Consider the following 17,047-nt stretch of genomic DNA (forward strand, 5'->3'; position numbering starts at 1 on the left):
TGTTAATCTCTTCCTTGGGCATGAATTAATTAATTAAAAATAAATCTTAGTATTTCTATAAGCACTTTGCATCTTAGGAGCACTATATAATCATTAACTAGTCCACGTAATACTCCTTGTAAGGAAGTTTAATATGACCATATGTAAGATGAAGGTAACAGTAATCATTACACTAAGGTACTAGATAAACCAAAATTAGAAGAATGCAGGCATTCCTGACTCCTAGTTCCAATCTCCAGTGTAGTCAGTAAGCCAGACAAACAGCCAGAAGAAATCAAATCCATCCAGCGTCTACATGTGTTAACCTGCAAACTCTAAAATCAAACTGACCAACTAGATCTAAAGGGTCTGAAGTCACTCACCATGTGGTAAAGATGAATGGCCTTTCGCATGCTGTCCTGGAGCTCAGATACAACATGTTCACATTGCTCAAGGCTGACAGAAGATTCTGAAGAGGGAGAAGAAACAAAAGGACTAAGCAAAGAGCACCCCCCAACATCTTAGACCCCATCATTTGACAGGAAACCCTTCTGGAGAACAACCACTTCTCCAGTATTTCAAAGGTGAGGGATGCTTTTAACTCAATCTTTAAATAACAAACTAAAAGCATTGGCTTAGGCCAGGCATAGTGTGGGCAAATTCTATGGAAATTTCCCCTGACACTAATTTAAGAAATGCTCCTTAGGTTCTAATATTCAGCACTTGTACTTCTCTTTTTTTTTAAGCCTATCCTAAGCAAAAAGCAATATCTCAATTTCTGTTACAATATGTAATGGTTTGGTAACCAAGATTGGCTTGGATGGTTTTAAGGTAATCTCAGCTGGGATTCATATAGGCCAAAGGCAAGAAGCATTAAACCAAGGTGTTTCTAGCCAGCTCCACCTAAACAAAACTCCATGCCCTTCTAACACACCCTCTTCAGAATGAAACAAGAATATAATGCATTATGACCAGGCATTAGGACAAGGATTATTCTAAACTACTAAAAGTGTACTATAGTTGGGGAAGCAAAATCCAGCAGTTTCTTGTCAAACAGCCCCATCAGGATAGAAGCGTACTTTGCAAATCCCATGATTGTTATAGGTATTTCAACACAGAACAATGACAAAAAACAGAAAAGCACAGCTTCAGCTATTATACCCCTACTAAGAGGGCAGTTTAACAGCCAAAGACATGCAGACTTTCTATACAATAAACATACTGATTTGAACACAAACCAACAGACACAATTTGCAACTATTATGTCCTATTCTGAAAGTCAAAGGTCAATTCTATGGAAGATCCTTGAGTTACCTATAAAATAGAAAGTGGTCATAAAAGCACTATTACTTTGCTTCTGAACTAGACTCCACCTTTAATTTTCTTCAGTCCTAAAGGCTGGCAAGCTGGCAACCCCCAGGAGCACTTATGCATACATGCATGAGTATGTCCACTTCTACCCCTTTCAGCATATACCAACACAACAAATTGATGGTGCAATTACAATGTGTACTAGTTACCCATGTGCACATACTCTGATCATCAGCATGATATCTTCACTGCCATTGTTACCTACCCAAGCTAGATTCAACCAGCAGAATCAAGCTAGCACATGCTACAATCATGCCAGCTGTAGAACAGTCAACTATTATCTGACTGAGCCTTACACTGAAACATAGAAAAGAAAAGGAAATTGAGGAGAAAAAGATGTCAGCAGCCCGAAGTGTCTCACCATTGAGGGGATGACTTATGGAACGAGACAGGTGCAGACAAGACGAGACAGGCCAGAAGCTGGACGTAAAGAAATGTGATGGAATCATGAAGCGGTTCACAGAGACAGGAGACAGAAGGGGAAAGAAGGCTAGAGATGTGTATCCATGCACACCTGAGACCTGTGTTGAGGCAGCTACTGTTGTGGGAGACCTTGGCCTGATGGGATCTAGTGGGCAAAGTCCAGGCGGGTTTTCTAGCGCACAGCTGATGCTGGAGACCTCCTCTCTGCATCTGGGTAGTCTGCTTTCAGGTGAACTAGGGTAAAAACCTTCTAAAAACTCTTTCAGTTTTGGAGTAGTAACTCCTGGTTCATCCTGGCAATCTGTCCTCAGTGAGGGATTCTCAGTAACAGGTCCCACTGGGCTGTCTTTACTAAGTCCAACAGACAAGCAAATCTGGCTCTCCCTCTTAGAAGCCCGTCCTTCTGGAATGGAAGATTTCTTTTTACAGCCTCCAGCAGGTGACTGTGGAGACTCTGGTTCAAGTGGGGTTTTGGATTTGGTAGTAGGTGAGAAAGAAGCCAATGTAGGTCTATCAGGCAATGGTTTGGGGATGTCAAGAATTAGGTGTGCCCGATTTGATGATGCCAATTTGCTGTGGAAGGACTTGGGAGATGAACAGTTTACGGCTTGTTGAAGAGCTGGCTTCACTGGGACATTTTCTTTCAGAGGTGGCTTATTCTTCTCAGTCTCTGATGGTGGATTTAACTGGTTCTTCTCTGGCACCTGTGGGCTGGTCCTCCCCTCAGTCAATGTGTCAGCAGAGTCGCTAAGGTGGAGATTTTCCCCCACAGAGATGCTACGTGACATCTTGGCCCTAAAACTGGTTGTAGGGTTCATGTAGGACTTGGGTTTTGTAGCCTTGGCATCTTTAATCAACAGGGAGCTGGACCCATCCATCTTTAGCAGACTTGTTGGCAATGTCCTGCAAGGATTAGATTTGGAATCTTTCTCAGCAACTGCTAGTGTCTGAGGCCGCTCCTTGGCAGAAGATAACACTCCTGGATTTTTATCTATGAGAAATTAAACAAACATATAAACCATATAGAACTGATGCAGCAAATTATGCAATTAGAAAGCATCAAAACTGCTCCAATTTCTTTACTTCAGCTCAGCTTCTAGAGAAGCATTTGGAACTACTGAAATGGTATTAAAAAAACTGACAGGTCTCAAAAAATATACCTGCTTCCCTTTCTTTACTCCCCTTACCTATCTCATTAAACACTGTTTGCTTAAAGAAAAAGTACTTCTTGCAAGATGTAAGTTTAGAGCACCTTAGAAGCAGGGACTTAGATGAGTGAGGAAATGAGATGAAACACGTGAAGCAGTTTTCATCTCTCACTCTGGCTCCTCAGCCCACCCACTTGTATATAGAACTGTGGTTATATTTCTTAGTTACTATTTTACTTTTTAGTAGCTTGCTGCACAAGATATATTAATAATTTAAGTCTCTATTGAAACTCAGCACCCCCATTTAGAGTTATATGATAGTCCCAATCATTTCCTTACCCTCATGAACAAGGTCATGAACTGACTGGGCCTTTCTCATCACTGAATTCCCAATACCCTCTGAGAAGGGTGCAGTAACTCTTCCAGGTCCCATAGCAATCCTACTGGCCTCCAAACCCAACTTTCGTTTTCTCTGGGTATAAATCAAACTCTGGGAACTTATACTGTCCAGAAAGCTACCATTCTCCAAGGCAGTGCTAGTAGGGCCATGGCCATTTTTTAACCAGTCAGCAGAAATCTGCTTCAGGTGGGCTGATGACTCAGTGGACTTTTGCCCCAGACTCAGATTTGATGAAGAGAGTGACAAGTGCCTACAGAGACAAAAAAAAAAAAAAGAGGATAAACTTTCAAGAATGCAATAACTGAAACAGTTAAAACATGTAAGTAGGTGACATTGGGTGAAGAGCTAATTTTGCAAGGGCAAAAAACAAGTTCAGTTCATTTGCCACGTCGAGCCAGTCTATACTGTCACCACATTTTTGTCCTTCCTGTGGTTGCACTGATCTGAAGATGTAGAATCACAGAAAATTAGGATTAGAAGGGACCTCAGGAGGGCTCTAGTCCAACCCCCTGCTCAAAGCAGGACCAACCCCAACTAAATCATACCAGCCAAGCCTTTGTCTAGCCACATCTTAAACCCTCCAAGAACAGAGAGTCCACAACTTCTCTGGGTAACCTGTTCCAGTGTTTTTCTACCCTCCTAGTGAGAACTTTTTCCCTAATATCTAACCTAAACTTCCCGTGCTGCAACTTGAGAACATTGCTCCTTGTTCTGTCATCTGCCACTACTGAGAATAGTCTAGCTTTGACTTCTCTGGTACCATCCTTCAGATAGTTGAAGGCTGCTATTAACCTCCCCCCCCACACAAATCTTTTCTTCTCCAGACTAAATAAGCCCAGTTCCCTCAGCCTCTCCTCAGAAGTCATGTTCTCCAGCCCCCTAACCATTTTTATTGCTCTCCGTTGGACTCTCTCCAATTTCTCCACATTTTTTCTGTAGTGAGGGGCCCAAAACTGGACACAGTATTCCAGATGTGGCCTCACCCATGCTAAATAAAGGGAAATAATCATTTCCTTCAATCTGCTGGCAACGCTCCTACTAATGCAGCCCAGTAGGCATTGTAATGTGCAACAGAATGAGCATTACCACAAGCAGCACTAGGTCACTGTCTCATGAAGGAACTTTGCAGATATCAAGAAACAAAGGAAGAGGAGGTTCAAACAGGAGGAACAGTTAGATTCAATTCAGGTCAGGTCCCCTCCAAAAAAATCAGAATGTCAACACCAAAAGCTTTCCGTCATCCACTGAGACTGCCTCACAGAGGATCTCAGAAGACCCTAGGACAGGCTTGTCCAACATACTGCCCGCTGGCCACCATGCAGTCCGCCAAGGCATTTTCTGAGGCCCGCGGTGCTGCAATGGGAAATGAAAGTAAACACTGTTTACTTTCGTTCCCACCCCATCTCTCCGCCAGCCCCTCAGGAGCTTCCCCAGGCTGCTGAAGGGCTGGGGAAGGGACAAGGTTCCCACATGCACTGCATCAGCTTGACATTGCTGACGTGGTGGGTGTGGGAGGAGGAGTGGCCATGTGCTGCTCGGGACTTTGAGCCCAGCCGGAGCAGCAGGGGCTCAGCTGCACTTTCCCTCTACCTGCGCCAGTCAGTCCCAAGCGGCACATGGCTACACCACCGTCTCTGCTGGCTGGTGCCAACCTGGGCAGATCTGTCCCATCCTGAGCAGCATGCGGCTGAAGCCTGCTTCCCATGTGCTGCTGGGGACGGGAGAAAGCCAGCCAGGTCAGCACCAGCCAGTAGAAGTGGTGGCGGAGCCATGTGCCACTCGGGACTGACTGGTGCAGGCAGGGGGAAAATGCTGCTGAGCCCCTGCCGCTTTGGCTGGGCTCGTCCCGTCCCAAGCAGCGCACAGCTCTGCCACCGCTTCTGCTGGCTGATGCAGACCTGGCCAGGCTCCTCCCATCCCCAGCAGCACACAGGAAGCCAGTTTCAGCTGCATGCTGCTCTGGATGGAACAGACCCAGCTGGGTCAGCACCAGCCAGGAAAGGAGGCATGCAGCTGAAGTCAGCTTTCCACATGCTGCTGGGGACGGGAGAAGGCTGGCCGGGTCTGCACCAGCCAGCAGAAGCGACAGCAGAGCTGTGTGCCACTTGGGAGGGGACAAGCCCGGCCAGAGCGGCAGGGGCTCAGCTGCATTTTCCCCCTGCCTGCACCGGTCAGTCCTGAGCAGCACACAGCTCTGCTTCCACTTTTGCTGGCTGGTGCCAACCTGGCCGGCCTTCTCCCATCCCCAGCAGCACATGGGAAGCCAGCACAGGGAGGCCTCGGCAGGCAGGGTCCTGGCTGACCTCTGTGGGGTGAGGCAGCAGGAGCCGGTGTCTGCCGGACCCTGCGCTCCGGGCTCGCAGCACTGAGGCCACCGGGGCATGCACAGGTAGCTGGGCACCACGGTGAGCGGGGCTGTGTGGGCAGCCAGGTGAGGGGCTGCAGTGTAGTAGCCGCCTCGCTCCAGCCCCCCTTGGGCAGCGCTGGCTCGTGGGGCTGTGCTGCTCAGGGGATGGAGATGTGGAGCTATTTATTTCTTCCCTTCAGTCTCTGGGGCAGTAGCTGGCTGGATACAGACTGGGTCCCTCCTGCCCCTGCCCACCAGCAGCTACCATGAACCTTTCAGTAACAGGCAGGTGCAGTAGGGCTACACAGGCAGGGTCTCTCTGGCCCAGGACAGAGGGTGTTTGAATACGGCTCACCAGCCCACTGGGTGATAAAAAATTCATGATCCAGCCCCACATTCAAAAAGGTTGGACACCCCTGCCCTAGGAGATTGACAAGGCCTGAAAGTATCACACACACCAAAGCTGGTCAGCATACTCAGAGCTGTATTTTTTGATCTCCTTGAAAATGACACTAAAAAGACAAACTCTCAGCATCTACATCCTCCCTCTAAAGGAGAACAAAATAAGTACATAAAAAATGGGCACCCCTCAGTCTGGCAGGTTTGGCAAGTGGGCATATAAAAAGCCCAGAATGCTTTCTTGAGTGGCTTACCTTGTAGCTCCTTCTAAAGTGGATTTTTTTTCAGGAAATACCTTTCAGCTTTCCTCTAATACCACCATACTTCTTCTGAAGCTAGCAACAGTAACAGCACTTTATCTACCAGTATTCTTCTCCCACTGTGCTGTTTAAATGCAAGCTAAGCAAGGGTAGTAAATACTAGAACAGCCAGTCTATACTACCATCATTATCATCAGTAACAACTGCTCCAGTACTAAAACAGTGACAGAAAGTGTTCAGAAGGGATAGTGTGTGGACACAGCCTGTGAATATTCAGTTCCTGTTTAAAACAGTGCCATCAAATCAACTTGAATCCAGAGTTTAGATTGTTTAATAAAAATCTTTTGTGAAATCAGTTATCAGTGCTCCCATCATTTTTATTTTAAACTGCAATGGAAACAGCTTTTTTTTTAGAAGACTAAAATTCCCCTGAAGAGTTTAACCTAGGCACTGGAACTTCCTGCAAAGGTATGGAATCACAGATGCAGCATGCTAGGAACAGACTGTAGGCAAAGACACCAGTCTATTTTCATTGTCCAAGATGAATGAAATACAAAATAATACTAATGAAGCATAAACAATGAAAAGCAAATTGGATGATAAGAACTCCTCCACTATAATCATTTACAGTGCTGTTAATAAAACAGTTAAGAAAAATGTATGGAAACAAAAAAACAAAACACATTACTTTAGGGAGATCCAGAGCAACGAGGATTATATGGAGTGGCCAACCTGAATGGTAGCCAGACTGCCAAGTTCCTATTCAAAAGAAACCAGAGTGTCAAAGTACATCAAACCCAGAAGATTTCTGCCATGCCACGGTCCAGCGCCCAGCAAAAAACCTACTCAACACCAGTAAAAATAAAAACATCTGTACCTGAGAGCCGGGGACTGGGAGAGAAAGCGAGAGGAAATGCTGAGGTTTTCTGTTCTCTCCAGGGTCCTACATGATCCACCTATGGGGTGCGGGGGGAAGTGTGCAAGTTAGTTACAAATATGACGCAAACATTCTGACGAGTGATTTTTCTTGCAGTGCATTCTACAAAGTGCTGTTGTATTTCAGAGATGTAAAAACTACTCTAGGTATCAAGACACAGAGAATAAATTTTACCTTCTGTTGCCTTTTCTTCTTTTATTAGATCATACTTCCTCAGCCCCAAACTGTGTCAAAAGAAAGAAGAGTTTCCCTAAGGGTATTCCTCCCCTTCCCCTATTCCCTTTGTGCAGAGTCCTACCCTGTCTATAGGACTGTGGGCTATCAAAATGCAAAAAAAACAACCCCCCCCCAAAAAAACAGAAAGCTTACAAGGGGAATGCTCAACTACAACCACTATTAATACCAGCAAAATATTCTTTGGTCCCGAGCTGACTGAGGGAAACTAAATATCTCCTTTTCCACTTTGATGTTTCGGTGTTGTTCTCATTCTCTTCCTCCACCCTGCATCTCGTCTTTTTCTTTTGTGACGTCTGTTATGCACACATATACCACTAGAGGCCACCACATATTGTACACAGAGAAACAAGCTTATGCCTTAGTATATTCATTGACAGAGGAAAGATAGAGCTGAAATAAGAAAATGGCTTCTTGGGATCCCCAGCAAAGTGCTTTACCAGGTTAACGAGAACAATTTTGCTATCTCAGCCAAATGTCGACACCCCTTTATACCTAGTTTCTTATACACAGTCTCAACCTCCAGACTGTAGGAACTACAGGACTTCCTTTTTTCCCCTTAACCTCTCTGCCTTGGTTTTCATCCCTGCTCTATGCAACTGGAAAGTTGTCAAACCTGATTTAAAGCAAAGCAGATAAATGGGGAGTTATGATGCCTCAGAGGGCTCCCACCAGTTTGGCAGACATACCTTTTTCACCAGTAATGGTCAATGTCTCAAAATGCTGCTTGAGGAACTTCTCTTGATCTGGAGTCCTGGGGACCTCTCCCTCTAGCATGCCAGTACCTGCATCCTCCTCTCCTTCTCCCTCCAGGTCTGAGATCCCATCCACACTGAGGGGCTCTGTGCTCTCAGAGTCTGCAGAGGCACAGAAAGTAACGTTTGGTCACAGTAAAATTTACACATCAACCATTAGCATTGCTCCCCAGAAGAAGCTACTCAGGAAGATGGTACAGCACATTCAGGACTGACAAGAGTATCAGCCAAGCAGCAATAGGATACAATTTCCTGATGTACAGTACCCCCAGGCAGCACAATTCCCCAAAAGCACAAATACAGCTATCTCATTAGCTAGTATACAATAGCAGGTAGTCAAAAAACCCAAACAGTAAATGAACTTCACAAATGATTGTTGCTAAAGGTACCCAAATGCTTAAAAGTAATACCACCAAGACCTTTAAAAAGAGTGTGAAGTCATCTGAGCTCCCCAAAATCCACATAGACATCTCTCTCAGTTAGCATTACTAACAGCAACGAACAATCCTTTTAAGTTTCCACAATGTTCCATGATCACATGCATAGTCTTATAGCATGCATTTACAACTTGCCTTCGTTTGGATGGTCTGGGCTGGAGAGGCGACTGCTACTATAATCTACAGAGCAGGCACTGTCAGGGCTGTGCTTATCTGGACATCCATTGCTGGGGAAGCCTCGACCTAGCTTCCCATGGGGCAGCGCTTTTACTCGGAACTCACTGCAAGTGAGATAGGAAAAATACAGAATTAGAAGAGTGGTCCATTTTGCATTTAAAGAGGCAGTTATCAGCTAAATAGTATACATTTTAAAGAGCCCTTGCCTGTGCCTGTGTTATTAACGCAATAAAAAACCAAGATTAAAAAAAAAGAAAATATTACATCTTTCACAATTTAAGTACTTTTGCGTTTCATTAAGCTTGGACAGTGAAATCAGATTGGTCCATTTCACCTTCTGACTACTGTCAGTTTCATATTCTTAATCCTGAGGCACTAGCCACATATGCTGCAGTAGTTGGGTTCTCAGCACTGCAGAGGAATGAATGTAGGAGTCCATTGAATAAATAAATTTAAAAGAGATAAATGAGAAGATGAGGAAGGGCCCTGCAGTGAAGACATTCCTATATACTATAGGAATTTCCTATAATGAAAACTATTTCCCCACATTTTGAGGTCTTAAGCTGGCAACTTTTCACACACGTGTTCTTTGAGTTGTCTCTGCTGCAAAATATAAGATTCTATGACTGAAGAGGTTAATTTTCAGTAGAGGATATCGTATGAAACTCAGTAGTAGAAGATTTGAATCCCTGCATTTGTTCTAAATTTTGTAGGTCATATTACACTGAATGAGGCCAATGGTATCCTCTTGTCTGTCTGAAGAGTACAACGTTCCATTTTAAGGAACAATTTGGCATTAGAAACAAATAGAGCCCATGCACTAAAATTGTGAGCTGGAACATGGGTGTCACCATAATGGATATTTAATATAACATAACTGTGTGGAGATTAGTTCTGACAGCTTCCAAACTGTGCACACTTTGTAACGTGTCCAATTTGTATCCAGCACCACCACAGGGCCTCCTTTCTAACATGCAAGAATAGCATGCAGGCTTGCTCTGTCTAAATATTATTGCTATAAAATTAAAAACATAAATAAAGAGAAACTGGGAGAAACCCATTTCAACTACAAAATCTTGGCATACACTGCTGCATGAAAACTCATTTCGTACTGGGATAGGGAGAAAGGGGGAGGTATTAAACAGCTATAAGCAGAATTATTCTGAGAAAAGGAAAAACAAGGGAGCAGAGCAGAATAAACAAAGTGAAACTGTCTAAGTATAAAAGAGATACCACAGAGAAAAATGGCCTCTTAAATCTCTCTGATGTCCCTTTAAATTCCTTTCAGATCACATAACTATGTAACAGCAGAAAGACAGGCTATTACATGCTACGTTTATTAGCATCTTGCCCAGTCAAGTTTGAAAACATCCCAAATGATAGGGCTTCTACCAACTTCTCTTAACTGACTGTTCCAAAGCCAAATCCATCTCACTGTTAGGAAGTTTTCCAGCATAACATTTTCCCTTACTTAATTTCAAGCCAGATAAGGGAGAAAGTTAGTTGCATCCAAGATGTTTATTCAAGGAGAAATTGGAGGAGGTTGCTTGACATGCATGGTTTCCTCATGAGCAAAGACTGTTTTAACAGCACTCTCAGCTCAGCATGCTTTAGAACTCAGAATCAGGCTGGCATTAGTAAAGTCCTTAACTAATCATGTCCAGCACTGACCTGGCAGTAAATTTCCTTAGCCATGTTACCATGAGCTGCACATAAGCAAGATATATAGCAGCAGCGTAGCCATGCACAGAAGAGAACTGATTTTTAACCTGCTCGTATCTGTGGGAAGAATTTCATCTTGTTCAGGGTAGATTACACATTCCTCACTCCCAGAGGGCTCCAATTCCTGAGAGAAAACCCCCTCTTCACAGGACACAAGCCGGATCACCTGGGGGCGGACACAAGGCCGGTTATCCTCAGGAGCTATTGAGTTCCCAACCTAGCACAGAAACAATAGACGTTACTAGAATTTTTTCCTTCCAACCCGAAGGACAACATGGGAATTACAAAAAACCCACTACAATAAGGGGTGCAATCAATAATATGAGCATATAAAAATAAGAGTTATTCAACTGAAGTCAGGTCCAGTACAGAATTATCTTTATCTAAACAAGTGAATGTCAATCAGGGTGCCTTGAAATCCTTTCAAGGGTACCATGGGATGCCACACAATTAGGTTTTAGCACTGGTAGGTTTACAAATATGATTCACAAGATAAACCCAAGGATTTCAAATAGAAATCCATAGTTGTGGTCTTTCTGAGTTCTTTGCAACATAAAAACTGCTTTATTATGAAGTTAAAATAAGAATAAAAATTAAGAGCTGGCAATTTCAGAGGGGTCCCTCAAGTATCCAAGGATGCCCTGAGTCTAAAAAGATTGAGAACCACTAATCCAAACAGTACCTCTTTAGTGCAAAATGATACCCTGCTTGTTGCAGCTTATCATAGGGCACACAGCTGCATTAAAAATGAACTTAACCACAGAGTACACTAGAACTCTGAGTCCTCACAGGAGCTACAATTAAGACACTCACGGAAGTGACTTTCAGCACCCCTGGGAGAAGTAGATGGGGTGGCTGGCAGTAATGGACACTAGTTAAATAAAGCATTAGTAGAGGTTACTAGTATTTTTTTCCTTCATATCAGCAGAACACCATGGGAATTGCAAAATATCCACTACCACAAGGGGTGCAATCAGTAATATGAGCATATAAAACCAGCCATTTATTGAGGCAAGCTTTAATTCCTATTGACCACAGGGAACAAACTGCTCCATGAAAGCTCCTCTGAAGAAGCTCAAGTTTCTCACCGCCTATAAATTAACCCTTGTTTCCTTATAGGATTATCCTTAAGGGAAGAAATAAGCCTTGCATAATGCTGTATGGCAGGGTCTATTGTTAATAACCTGGATCTAACAGAGGGTCTTTAATCTTTAATCCAAAGATTAAAAGGGTAATATAAAAGGGTGATGTCACATGCAAGCAACAGTAACCAGAGCCAGAACAAGCACCTGATGAAGTGGCAACAAGTTCATTCACTGGAGAACAGCCACTCTTACCATGTTGATGTGTGAAGGGAGATCAGCCTGCTCTTCTTTATCATCCCCATTGCTGGTTTGGGACAGTGAGTCTCGACTAGCAGACCGAGAAGCTGAAAAAGATTCCAGCTGGCGCAAGTCAAGCATAGATTTAACAGTCATCTCTATGTTACTGGCTGGTTGGGACCAGCGCCCACGCTGCCGGGGCATTTTGTTCGTTGTTGCTTCGGAACGCTGATTTGCTGCAATCTCCTTTGTCTGGAAAAGGTTTAAAGACAGAAGAGAAGGTTGAAGATAAAATTCTGTGACATCTATTAAATTTAGTGACATTTTTACTGCTACAACTATATAGTTTGGAGAGACATTAGACAAGCTTTTGGGCACAAAATGCTCCCTAAACATTTTTAAAATGGTATTTCTCATGTTTTCAGTAATGTCTTGTATCCCATCCTTCACTGACAGTGAAAACAAAGCTATTCCAGTTCCATTAATTTTATTGTTCTCTTCTATAAAATCATAATCCTTGAGCAATACCAACATGTGATATCATTGGAAACTTCCTTGCTAGTTTCTATGCCATCCAAAACAATCTCTCCCAGAAAGGGCTCAACAGTGGAATTTCTGCTCTGGAAGAATTCTTATAGCAGTACCCCTAACACGATGAGTACCTTGTGGTTTCTGTATACATAAGACAGAAGCACATTTTAAAGAATTAGTGACTTACCCTCCTCATTTCCCAATAGGAGAGACTTCTTGAGAGGGTAAATTCTGGATCTGAAAAGAGAAAAAGTAAAACAAGTTGGCATCCTAGCCAGTGAGCACACTTTTAAAGCCTCTATCCTCATCTTTCTAAAGTTTATTTTGTTATGGATAATTCCAGTTGTGATATACTTAACACTAGTAATGATAATCTCTAATAGAAGTTCCAGTAGGTTTCATTAGAATCCTCAGACAGGTCTCTTGGCCTCTACTGGCATCTAGGAATCTGTCACTCAATAAACCTGACAGCTCTCATTCAAAATCAGTTTGGCCAGCCTATTTGGAACTGGCAAGAACCTGGTAAAAACTTACAGTTAAAATGTTAAGGGGCAGGGCAGGGGGAAATATCACTAAATCAATCTCTCTACAGCTCAGTATAAACAACTCAAATTTTATCTAATTGTAGTTGTTGAGCCAACTTGCTATTTTTATTCCTTCCTACATAACGAAGTTGCCTTCCCAGACCCCATACGCTCTCCATTGTCTACTCTGCCTTATACAGCCTCATGAGTACCCTATACATGCTCTTGCACACTTCTCTCCAGCCCCTGTCCTTGCCTCTCCTTTCCCATACATACCCGAGTCTCTCCCAGTGTTGCAGTTGGATTGAATTTGAAAAGACTGCAACCCATGTAACTCATCTTCATCATTCCCTTCATCTTCACCATCTTTGTCACTGTCTGATGAGAGTGCAGGCACAGGGGACAGGACAGAGACAGACTCGTGCCTGGGAGGTAGGAATTGCAAGAAACATTATGGTACCTCCCAAGAACTCCCTGTTGAATCCACATGCTAGCCAGTACATTCCCTCATGTCACTTCTATCACGCATCACATCACTCGTACTCTTCCAATTTCTCCAAATGGGACTGACCTTGTCCAGCAGAACAGACTTTGAGATGTGGTGCCAATTACGCACTGCAGGTTCCTGGAACCTGACCAGGCTATCATGTGCATGTAAGGAAAGATCATGGAATCCTAAATAGTAACACATACAGCAGTGATTCTCAACCAGGGTGCCACGGTACCTGGGGGCACCACAAGATCCTCTTAAGGGTGTACCAAGGTGCCACACAGTATTTGCAGTCTTGTGTGTGCAAATGCTTATATAAACCCAGAGTCAATCCATGATGTCAAAAGCATCCTCATTTGCTGTGGTCTTTGAGTTCTTTATAACAGAAGAATGGCTCTATTTTTTTCTGTAACAAAAAATACTGGTATTCTCTGATGGGTGCCTTGGATCTAAATAAGTGTCATACAAAATTCAATCATAATTTGGCTTTATAATTCAAACTCTGATAATTTAAGACTGACAGAAGCCATTTGAAAAATAAAAATTATTTTTCTACCCGTGGACATTTTATCATGTTTCCCTCTTCCCCTGTTGGTCTTTTTTATGTACCACAACCACCACAAAGGCTTTTCCTTTGATAGAAGTCTGGCATTTGAAAAAGCTACAGATGATGTTGTGAGAGAGAGGAGTTTGATTACTTGAAGCAAACCTACTTGTAAAACTTGCATGCATAGTCTACACACCATCATATTGTCCGGCTGTACTGTCAGCCATAAAGCACACTAAAGAATATCAAACATACCTTGGATAGATCCTTAAAAGGTAAATGGGAGACATTTCCTATATGGATTTCAGTTACCCCAAGTATAACTTCCCATCAACAGAGGATTTTTTTTTTAACCAGTACAAGATACATTTCCCCCCACCCCTCAGTCAGGTTAGAACAGAACCAAATCAACTAACCTTTTTAGCCACCTGAAGTAATAAAGCACAATTAAATAAATTCAGATTCTTTGACTAATCAATCAGTATAGCACACACTCCATGACCTTGAGCAAGACAGCCAAATGTATCATTAGCAATCTTTATAAAGTGCTGTGGGTGGGCTGTAAGCGCAAGATATTCAGACGACAAAAATAACTCATCTACCAAATATAGAACAGCCGGGCCTAGAACCAAATCTGCTGCAATTTACAGACTGTAGGCAGTACTAAATAGGACAGGAGGAATTGAGAACTGCACTATTTTCTCCTTCATAAGACAATGGAACTCAAATTTTCTTCCTATCAGGAAAGAGAGACAGATTATCCAATAGGACAGAGGTGGGCAAATCTGACCCCCAGGCCACGTTGCAGCCCACCAGGTCATTCTATCCGGCCCCCAGCGCCCCTAAAAAATTTAGAAAATTAATATTTATCTGCCCTGGGCTGCCTGTCATGTGGCCCTCAGTGGCTTGCCAAAACTCAGTAAGTGGCCCTCTGCCCAAAATAATTGCCCGCCCCTGCAATAGGATAATGAATAATTTTCAGTATTTTCTGGCTAGGTTGAAGACAACAAATAAAGGCTTACTCACTGGATTCTTCCAGCAAGTTTTCCAATTGCAGATTTCCCTTCTCTGCTTTTTCCCCCCACCTGTCTCCACATCTCTCCACCCAGTCCCCCCTTGGGTCCTTTTTCTTTGTCAGCGGTATCCTCCCAGAGCTCATGTACCATAGTACCTCTTGTGGCTATGCTGTGGCTTATACCACAATGCACATTATTGTTTTAAATATACAGAAGGCATTATTAACTTTGACATACTGGTACATTTTATAGTGGCATCTATGTTTCATGTATTTTGTTTTAAAATGTATAGCCCCTCTTATAATGTTGATAAAAGGTCTGATGAATAACTAGTTGGTATCTGAGATAGCCATCATTAATTAGATTACAGGGCAAGTCATTGCCAACTTTTGGGAAATTCCTCTGAATCTATCATATGATAGATAGGACTGGGAAAGGTTTAGCAAACCAGCATGATTGAAATTATATACAAGAAAATACACACAGTCCATGTTTATCAAACAGAAATTGGCAAAAGGGAAAAAAAAAAGAAAAGAATACACTCAAGCATTTTCAGAAAAGTGGAAAAATAGGAAGTAAATACTGTTATACAACTGTAGAAATAAGAGAGGTCAATGCAAATTATCATCTTACTGAACCTATCAAATAGTGCATCAGGTTAGAGGGGTCTAATACAACTCATGATTCTTTACCATCACAATAAGCCTCATTTCCCTTCTCTGTGCCCTTTCCTGCAACCAGAATGTGTTCAGGCATATTCAATTTGGCCCTGAGGGTAAATTTTCAAAACTGCTTAATCCCTGCTGGCTCAAAACTTGACTTCTGAAAGATAACTTGGGCTCCATATATTAGGCTGCTTTTCAAAATTCTTCTTGCCATTTCTCCTTTACTTGACCAAACCATAAGCTTTATTTCTTTCTCCTACTTTTCTTTCATTGCCTTAGACCAAAAAATAAGAACCCTGTTCTTAACCATCAAACACTGATGTATGCAGCTGATACAACCAATAGTCTCCCTCTCCCTCATCTTACCTGAACTTCAAAGCTAATTTAAATTAAGTTGGCTGTGAAATCAAAGCACAAGAGCTATTCCAGAATAACTCTATACTAGACAAGCCTTAAGGTGACGGTCAGAACAGCTCTCAGGATACAGGTTCAATTCACTTAAACCATAACACAAGCTTAATTTTTCTCTCGTACTCCTTCACTGCTCCCCTAACTTTCTTTCAAAACGTATCGTTTTTTGGCCCCTGAACATACAGCTCATTTCAGAGGTCAACTCTATAGCCCCATAACATCGCACTGAAGTTGCTGGGACTGCATGACAGTTCAAAAAGCTCCAACTTGCTAGAGTTAGTCACAGGATCAGAGCCTTTGGATCTAAGCTCCCTGAAGTACAGATAGAGTTTTGTCCCTGTACTAACACACATTTTTATGGCATCAAATAATTTAGATGTCAGAATAATACACTGTTTAGTGTCCTCTTCTGCTTTCTGAATAAAATCATGTTTAAAAGTGAATAAAGGGAAAAATATATCAAAATGATAACATGGTATCACCATCCTAACTCCAATTCTGTGCTCTTGGTACCTTCAGGGGCATATTAATCAGGGCAAAATACTCTAATAGACTCTAATAATACAGGGGTGGGCAAAATATGGCCCATGGACTGGATGTGGCCTGCCAAGCACTCTGATCCAACCCGTGGGGCCACTCAACAAATTGTGCCCTGCCCAGTCCTTCTGCCTATGAGGGTGGGAGCAAGGCACCCACATGTACACAACGCTCCCAAAATGTACCCTAGAGCCTGGCTCCCACCCTTGTGGGCAGAAGGGCCTGCCTGGCCAGCATGCAGTTTCCGCGTGGGACTGCTGCTGTGGTAGCAGCAGCAGGCTGGGTGCTCAGGGCACAGGCGCCCAGCAGGGCCTGGCTCTGATGAGCCCTGCACATCGCAGTGAGGGGCACAGCCTCTGCTGAGCCGCCTATATCGCTAGCACTGCCTGCCACTCATGTCCAGCCCCTGTGTTTG

At 43.1% G+C, this 17,047-nt stretch overlaps 1 protein-coding gene across 2 annotated transcripts in view; it reads right to left on the bottom strand.

Moving 5' to 3' along the window:
• Window positions 1–17,047, bottom strand: part of MAPKBP1 (mitogen-activated protein kinase binding protein 1) — a 131,317-nt gene that overhangs the window by 5,272 nt on the left and 108,998 nt on the right. The window contains exons 21-30 of one of the 2 annotated variants that reach the window (XM_090033365.1): window positions 13,243–13,391; window positions 12,630–12,679; window positions 11,927–12,163; window positions 10,637–10,755; window positions 8,826–8,971; window positions 8,188–8,355; window positions 7,205–7,283; window positions 3,261–3,571; window positions 1,865–2,764; window positions 363–448 (exon numbers count right to left, since the gene is read on the bottom strand). In XM_090033365.1, coding sequence (XP_089889491.1) covers window positions 363–448; window positions 1,865–2,764; window positions 3,261–3,571; window positions 7,205–7,283; window positions 8,188–8,355; window positions 8,826–8,971; window positions 10,637–10,755; window positions 11,927–12,163; window positions 12,630–12,679; window positions 13,243–13,391 — 2,245 coding nt within the window. Of the gene's footprint in view, window positions 1–362; window positions 449–1,864; window positions 2,765–3,260; window positions 3,572–7,204; window positions 7,284–8,187; window positions 8,356–8,825; window positions 8,972–10,636; window positions 10,807–11,926; window positions 12,164–12,629; window positions 12,680–13,242; window positions 13,392–17,047 lie in introns of both variants that reach the window. The other variant, XM_090033364.1, reaches the window with a different exon arrangement.

This window comes from Crocodylus siamensis, chromosome 2 (genome assembly GCF_052110815.1).
Source record: "Crocodylus siamensis isolate JL-2025a chromosome 2, ASM5211081v1, whole genome shotgun sequence".
Taxonomy (NCBI): Eukaryota; Metazoa; Chordata; order Crocodylia; family Crocodylidae; genus Crocodylus; species Crocodylus siamensis.